The 8,488-nt window shown below is 48.6% G+C and overlaps 1 protein-coding gene across 1 annotated transcript in view; it reads right to left on the reverse strand.

The window, feature by feature from the left end:
- The window catches only part of Naa25 (N(alpha)-acetyltransferase 25, NatB auxiliary subunit), a 44,898-nt gene extending 44,743 nt beyond the window's left edge, over positions 1 to 155 (reverse strand). Inside the window, exon 1 of the mRNA XM_013023097.1 lies at positions 92 to 155. Coding sequence (XP_012878551.1) covers positions 92 to 149 — 58 coding nt within the window. The 5' untranslated portion in view covers positions 150 to 155. The remainder of the gene's footprint in view (positions 1 to 91) is intronic.
- Positions 156 to 8,488: the final 8,333 nt, after the last annotated feature.

Raw genomic sequence — 8,488 nt, forward strand, 5'->3', positions numbered from 1 at the left:
CGCTCCCTCAGTACCCCTCCCGGGCCCTGGCCCCGGGCAGGGCAGGCCTCGGCGTGACGGGCTGCTGACCAGGCTGGCCCCAGGCACTCACCGTAAATGGGCCGGAGGCGCCTGTCGTTAGGGTCCTGCACATGGCCCCGCGTCGCCATGATGACAAGCGCAGAACCGCAGTGCGCACGCGCCGGTCGGGCCCCCGGGAAGGGGCTGTTAAAGGGCCAGCGTCGAGCCGGCCGCGGTATCGCGATAGTCGAGGGGCTGGGGCCGAGACTATGCGCGCGTGCGTGCGCGCGCAGGAGCGGAAGTGCTCCCCAACCCGTCTCCCGTCCCCGGCGCCCCTCTAATCTGTCCCGCTCCGGGAAATCAGCTGACAAGTGGGAAATGCTACTGCACCGGGGAAGAGCAGGAGAAAGGTCTGGGCCGAAGTCAGGGCCGGGCCGGCCCCGCCTCTTTATCCCATTGGACCTCTGTCCCGAAGAACCAGTTCGGCCGGCCTAGGCGGCGCGGAGGGATCGAGGCCCGGGCCAGGCGCGCCGGCTCGCACCCCTCCACCGGGCCACCTGCCCAGCCCCAACGCCCTGAAAACACGAAACGAAGCCAAAAGCCGGGCTTGGATTAACTGTTGAGTTGTTGAGGAAAGGGGAATCCTCAGGAACCCCGACCCCAGGAAAGTACGGAAAAGAGGGCGGAGAGCCCCCTCCCCGGGCCCAGCCACCCCGGGGGGTGCCTCACGTGGACACTAGGTTACGCTGGGGGCTCACCCCGGTCATCCTAGCTACACCGGACTCTGAGATCCGAGGATCAAGGTTCGAGGCCAACCTGAGCAGGGAAATCTGTGAGAGACTCTCCGATCTTTCCTAACCCGCTGATCTCCAGTGAACTACTAGAAAGCCCGAAGTGGAGCGCTGGCTAGTGCTTGCCTTGCACGCATGAAGCCCTGGGTTCGATTCCTCAGCACCGCATAAGCAGAAAAAGCCGGAAGTGGCGCTGTGGCTCAAGTGGTAGAGCGCTAGCCTTGAGATAGAGCCCCAGCTTTGGAGGGATAAAAAGCCCAGGTTAGACTGGGAATGTGGCTTAGTGGTAGAATGCTCGCCTAGCATGAATGAAGCTCTGGGTTCGATTCCTCAGTACCACATACACAGAAAAAGCCAAAAGTGGTGATGTGGCTCAAGTGGTGGAGTGCTAGCCTTGAGCAAAAGAAGCTCAGGACAGTGCCCAAGGCCTGAGTTCAAGCCCCAGAACTGGCAAAAAAAAAAAAAATAGTTCATCTCACAGGCCCTGAATTCAAGACCCAGGGTGACACAGTAAATAAGTAAATAAAACTTTGCTTAAACTGGGCGTCGGTGGCTCACGCCTGTAATCCTAGCTACCCAGGAGGCTGAGATCTGAGGATCTTGGCAGGCCCAGGCAGGCAAGAAAGAAAAGGCAAGCAGAAACAGCTGGAAGTGGCACTGTGGCTCAAGTGGTAGAGTGCTAGCCTTGAGCTGAAGAGCTGAGGGACAGCGCTCAGGCCCAGAGTTCAAGCCCCATGACAGGAAAAAAGAAAAACAAAACCAAACAACCCTTTTGCTCACTCTGGCTGAGGTTATTGGGAAACATTTAAATATTCCCCAAGATAAAGTTTATCAGACAAAACACAGTGTAACATTGGGAACATACTCATACATGATTATTTATCTGAAATTCAAATTCAGTTCGATGTCCTGTATTTTTGTTTGCTAAATCTGGTCATTCTATCTCAGGGAGAACGTCACCGTCACCATACTATAACCAACAAGGAAGGGAAGGGTGGGAGCCTCAAGTAAGTTGACCCCTGGATCTCTCTGAGAGGAAAGTGACCTGGCTGAGATGGGAGTGGAGGGAGGAGACCTGGGGTTCACCTTTGGTGCAAGTGAGAGATGGAGGGGGCAGGGAATGTGGCTCCGTGGTAGCATGCCTGCCTAGCGTGCATGAAGCCCTGGGTTCAATTCCTCAGTATCACAAACACAGAAAAAGCTGGAAGTGGCGCTGTGGCTCGAGTGGTAGCATGCTACCCTTGAGCAAAAGAAGCTCAGGGACAGCGCCCTAGGACTAGTAAAAGAGAGGGGGTGGGGAAGGGGAAGAAGAGAGAGAGAGAGAGATGGGGGAGTCACCTGGGATTTTCAAAATTTTCCCAGAATGGAAAAACACAGCACCCTGCGGAGGGGGTCACGGGAGGCACCTGGCAAGGGCTGCTGCTGTCGCGTTACTCAGTTCTGTTTTTAGGTTACCTTGGTTGGCACAGCACCAGAGAAATGCTGGGAGGCTGTGCATAGGCTCCCTTCACTTGGCCAGGCCAGAACATGGTGTGGACCTGCTGACAGACACTTCTGGAACCTGAGGTTAGCACCCTTAGTGGAATATATTTCCTTGTATGCTGGAAGCCAGTTTAACCTGCAGGTGGGAGGAATTATTCCTTCTCTTCTCCCATTTCTCTCCCTTGTTCTCAGAGCCTAGGAATGAAGCAAGGTTGCAGCTCAGTGCCTGTCCTCTGCCCCCTGGATGGCAGCCTCCACACCTTGGAAAGGTCATTCCAGTCAAACAAGCCGAGGAGCCAAATGTCCATCCTTGAAACTCTGAGAGAAGGTATTATGGGGTGGTGCTTGCTCAACATGCATCAGGTATTCCCATTTTCTCAACTTAATCCTGGCAAGTATGTACTTCATTCAGAGGCAGATTTGCTCTGGTGAGAAGTTTCTCCCTGTGCTTCAACTGCTGGGGACATGGTGGTGGTTCTAGATCTCTCCACCAATAACTCTTCTGGTTTTTCTCTGCAGCCTTTATTTTTGTGCCAGTACTAGGACTAGATCTCAGAGTCTTATGCCCTTGGGTAGTATTTTTTCACTCAAGGCTTGTATTCTACTACTTGAGCCACAGTCCCTTGTTTGTTTGTTTGTTTCTACATCTCCACTTTTATTTTGGATTTTTGGTGGTTAATGGGAGATACGTTGCTTAGTGGTAGAGTGCTTGCCTAGCATGCATGAATCCCTGGGTTCCATTCCTCAGTACCATATAAACAGAAAAAGCCAGAAGTGGTACCATGGTTTAAGTTGTAGAGTACTAGCCTTGAGCAAAGGAAGCTCAGGAACAGTGCCCAGGTCCTGAGTTCGAGGCCCAGGACTGAGAAAAAGAAAGAAAGAAAAGAAAAGAAAAAAAAAAGAAGGAAAGAGGAAGGAAGGGCAGGGCAGGGAAGGGAATTACAGACTTTCTTGTTGGGGCTGGTTTTGAATCATGATCCTCAGATCTCAGCCTCCGGAGTAACTAGGATTATAGGTGTGAGCGCCTGGCTAGTTTCCTGCACTTTTGACAGAATTAACAACAGTGCTGACTCTGAAATCGAATCGATTCGACTTCAAACCCAGGCTCTAACCTCTCTTGACTGTGACCTCCTAAGCAAGTGACTACAAAGCCCTGAACTTCATCTGCAAAATTATAACAAAGGACCCTACCTCATACAGCCAAAGAATAGACTCTGGTCCTGGTCCATATAAAGAAGCAGACACAGACAGACATGGTAGTGCATCCCTGTAATTCCAGTACTCAGGCTGTGGCAGGAGGATTATGGGTTTGAGGAAAGACTGAGTTACATAGAGACATGCTGTCTCAGGAAGAAGGAAACTGGAGGAGGAGGAAGAGGAGAGAAAAGATTTTATCTTTTTTTTTGGTACTGGGGATTGAACCCAGGACGTTGCACTTGCTAGGCAAGCGCTTTGCCACTGAGCTACATCCCAGCCCAAGAAAAGATTTTTAAAAAGCACAAAGGAAGAAATCATTAACTGGGTATTGGTGACTCATCTCTATAATCCTAGATCTCAGGACATTGGGATCTGAGGATCACAGTTCAGAGCCAGCCCAGGTAGACAAATCTAAGAGCCCTATCTCCAATTAACCAGAAAAAGCCGTAACTGTTGGCATGATTCAAGTGGTAGAACACCAACAGTGAGCAAAAAAGCTGAGCAAGAGCTTGAGACTCTGAGTTCAAGGCCCAGGACTGAAAAAAAAAAAAAAGTACAGGCAGATCAAAGCAGAGAATTACAGAACTGAAAACTAGAAGTTGAGATAAATTTTAGATATGGTCTTGATTTTACCAGTAGTTGAAGGAGTGAATTTTTCCCAGCAGAAAAAAAGAGGATGGGGCCAGGTGCTGGCGGCTCATTGCTGTAATCCTAGCTATCTGGACGCTGAGATCTGAGGAGTGAGCTTCTAAGCCAGCCAGAGCAGCAAAGTGTATGAAACTCTTATCTCCAATTAACTGCAGCACAAAAGCAAATGGGGCGGGTGGGAGGGGAGGGGGAGAATAGAGCACTTTCAGGCTCAATCCTTTTTGCTGCAGCTTCGCACTTCCAATTCTGTCCACCAGATGGCACACAAGTTCCAAGTTGATCAAACCATTTTCCACATGAAAGGAATGTCTCATTTTGTTTTTCCTGTTTAAGCAAACAGAATATTAATGTCATATATTATATATTACCAATCATTATTATTATATATAACATCTATATATCTTTGATACTCTAATTTCAAATATAGTTTTGTTATATTTTAATAATTTTACTCATCTTTATCAAGGTATAATTTATAACATTCACCTGTTTTAGTTTGGAATTTATTTTTTAGTACCCGTCCTGGGGCTTGAACTCAGGGTCTGGGCACTGTCCCTGAGTCTTTTCATTCAAGGCTAGAGCTCTACCATTTGAACCACAGCTCTACTTCCAACTTTTTGGTGGTTAATCGGAGATAAGAATCTCACAGAATGCCGGGCGCTGGTGGCTCACGCCTGTAATCCTAGCTACTCAGGAGGCTGAGATCTGAGGATCGCGGTTCAAAGCCAGCCCGGGCAGGAGAGACTGTGAGACTCCTATCTCCAATAAACCACCAGAAAACCGGAAGTGGCGCTGTAGCTCAAGTGGTAGAGCGCTCGCCTTGAGCTTAAGAGCTGAGGGACAGCGCCCAGGCCCAGAGTTCAAGCCCCACGACCGAAAAAAAAAAAAAAGAATCTCACAGATTATCCTTCCTGGGCTGGCTTCAAATCACAATCCTCAGACCTCAGCCCCCTGAGTAGCTGGGGTTACAAGTGTGATTACAAGTGTGATCCACCAGCACTCAGCACTGTTTCCATTCTTAACACGTGAATCTTTGTCTTGTTTTGTTTTTTGTTTTTCTGGGTCCAGTTGTGGGGTCTGAACTCTGGGCCTGGGTGCTGTCCCGCAGCCCTTCAGCTCAAGGCTAGCGCTCTACCACTTGAGCCACAGCACCACTTCCGGCTCTTTTCTTTTTGCTTATGCGGTGCTGAGGAATCGAACCCAGGGCCTCAGGCATGCAAGGCAAGTGCTCTACCACTGAGCCACCTTCCCAGCCCCAACACGTGAATCTTTGATCCATTTGGAATGTGTTTCCTTACGAGTAGTGAAATGGAGCTCCAGTTTTATTTGCACTAAACCCTTCCCACTGTAGAATCCATCTTTCACGAAGCACACAATACCATATTTACCAGATTTTTAACTTGCGCATGTATTTCTGTCTAGTGGTAGAATAGCTTTCAGGCTCCAATTAAGGACCCAAACCAGGAGCTACAAGTAAGGAGTCCACAGAGCTAGTTGGCGTCTGGACCCTGAGCCTGAGCTTTCTCTGTGCAGCCTTGAACTGCTGCTTCTGGGTCAAACTAGTCAGTTACTTGAAACTGCCGGAGGCCAAGGAGAAGGAGACCCTCCAATCCAGACGAAGAGGCCCTGGGACAGCACTACTGCCTTAGAGGCAGGTATTGGGTATGATAAAGCCTAAGAGATAAGGGATTAAAAGAGCCAGAAAAACTACAAACTAACCCTAAAATTTATAAGTGCACCTGACCTAGAATAGCCTAGAAGATCTTGAAAAACAGGAAAGTATAAGGTGACTTACATGACAAGATATCATGGCAATGTAAGTTACAGCCATTCAGACAACATCAACGTGGAATAAAGATAAACACAGAGGTAGAGAGAGTCCAGAAATGGATTCCATATATATGGCAGGAGCCCAAGTGCAAGGCAGTGGGTGAAGGAAGGAATGTTTCTCCCGGTATGTGCTCCATTGGGATTTATCTTTAAAAACTAGCCAGCCAGGTGTTGGTGGCTCACACCTGTATTCCTAGCTACCCAGGAGGCTACGATCTGAGGCTTCCAGTTCAAAGCCAGCCCAGGTGGGCAGAAAAGCCTGTGAGAATCTTATCTCCAATTAAGTACTAAAAAGGAAAACAAAATTGGAAGTGGAGCTGTGGCTCAAGAGGTAGAGCACTGGACTTGAGTGAAAAAATGCTCAGGGACAGTGCCCAAGCCCTGAGTTCAAGCCCCAGGACTGACACACGAAATAAAAAAATTAAATTAACATGAAACAGGGCCACAATGGGATGTCCTTAGGTGGGTTTGATCCTGAGCAGCGCAAAAAACAAGAAAAGGACACACTATACACACTACACACTATACACATATAAACTTAAATATAAAGAGACAATAGTAGCTCAGTGCTTGTGGCTCATGCCTGTAATTCTAGCTTATTCAGGAGTCTGCAACCTGAAGGGGTTTGGGGTTTCCACAGGACTGTCTCTCCAATTGAACAGCAAAAGGCCAAGCTGTGGTTGTGGCTCTGGGGTGGAGCCCCAGCCATGGAGCAAACAAACTAAGCTGAACAAGGCAGTGCAGGGCCCGGAGCTCAAGGCTTGAGATGAGCAATAAATAAACATTCAGGTAGGTCAGCCTTGACAATTTGAAAAATGTGTCCAGGCTGGGAAGGTGGCTCAGTGGTAGAGCACATGCCTTGCATGCATGAGGCCCTGGGTTCGATTCCTCAGCACCACATAAGCAAAAAGAAAAAAAGGCAGAAGTGGCGCTGTGGTGCAATGGTAGAGCGCTAGTCTTGAGCTGAATAGCTGAGGGACAGTGCCCAGGCCCAGAGTTCAGGCCCCACGACCAGACCCCCCCCTAAAAAAAAAAAGAAAGAAAAATGTGTCTATTATTCATTTTCCTTTAATTGCTCATTAAAGTCAAGGTGCATTCCAACTTAACCAAACACAGCAATTACTCTCAAACTTTTAATTTTATTTTTTTGCTGGTCCTGGGGCTTGAACCCAGGGCCTGGGCGCTGTCCCTGAGCTCTTTTGTTCACAGCTAGTACTCTACCCCTTTGAGCCACAGTTCCACTTCTGGCTGTTTTTGTGGATCATAAGAGTCTCACAGGGACTTTCCTGCCAGGGCTGGCTTTGAACCATGATCCTTAGATCTCAGCCTCCTGAGTAGCTAGGATTACAGTTACGAGCCACCAGCTTTACTCTCAGACTTTTAAAATGTAACTTCTGTGATGCCACCCCAGAAATATTTATTTATTTATTTATTTGTAGGTCGTGGGGCTTGAACTCTGGGCTTGGGCACTGTCCCTGCACTCTTCAGTTCAAAGTGAGCGCTCTACCACTTGAACCACAGTGCAACTTTGGGTTTTCTAGTGGTTTATTGGAGATAAGAGTCTCACGGACTTTCCTGCCCGGGCTGGCTTTGGACTGTGATTCTCAGATCTGAGCCTCCTGAGTAGCTAGGATTACAGGCATGAGCTACCGCCTGGCTCAGAAATCTTTATCTAGTGTCTGAACTGTGGGCCTGGGAATATGCACTCTCATCCTCTACGACACACCAAACTACTCTGAGAAAGACTGATTGAGTGTAAATTATCTTCCCCTGAAACTGGGAAGTACTCTCCTATACAATGCAGGGGGAGACCATGGAAGGATTTTCTGGAAAACTCAGAGATACAAGTGCTCTCCTTACAAGGAAGACAGAAGGTATCTGGTCAGACATCTGGGGGAGGAAACTACCAGCAAAGGGAGGGAGCCCCAGCTCTTAGGAACTCTGCCTAGTAACAGGCTGGCCGGGAAAGTACCCAGCATGCTCTGAGACCTTGGGTCCAATCCCTGTCCTCATGAATATGTATGATTCCCCAGATGTCAACTGAGAACCCCTCCTTTCTGCTCAAACACACACACACACACACACACACACACACACACACTTCATCCTTCCTCTTCTCTACAATTCCTGGCAGAATCTCTAGTTCTGTGCTTAAGAACAAAGAAGAAAAAAATAATGTGAATATTTCATTTCAGGGTCAAGGGCACACCCACAGAGTGTATCAGGGCTGGCACCTCCATTAGTGAAGGTGGCTTCGAGCAGTGGCTTCACAAGCATTTTCCCAGTGACACATGAATATCTTATTGTGGGTAGATACAAAATACCATTTTAAAAAATCACACCAAAAAGGCTGCTTACAGCCTGCCCTGAAAGTCCTACGTCCGTGAAGAAGACAAGGGCTCTCGGCGTGTGCTCCATGCTAGACCTTGTGCGTTGCCTTCCTAATATCACTCCCTTCCTCGTTTCCCTTTGTATCTGTCAGTTGTCAAGCAGCTCTGAGCAAGTGACACCCCATCCGCTTCCAGCCCTGGATGGCGCTG

The sequence above is a fragment of the Dipodomys ordii genome, unplaced genomic scaffold (genome assembly GCF_000151885.1).
Source record: "Dipodomys ordii isolate 6190 unplaced genomic scaffold, Dord_2.0 Scaffold66, whole genome shotgun sequence".
NCBI classification, from domain to species: domain Eukaryota; kingdom Metazoa; phylum Chordata; class Mammalia; order Rodentia; family Heteromyidae; genus Dipodomys; species Dipodomys ordii.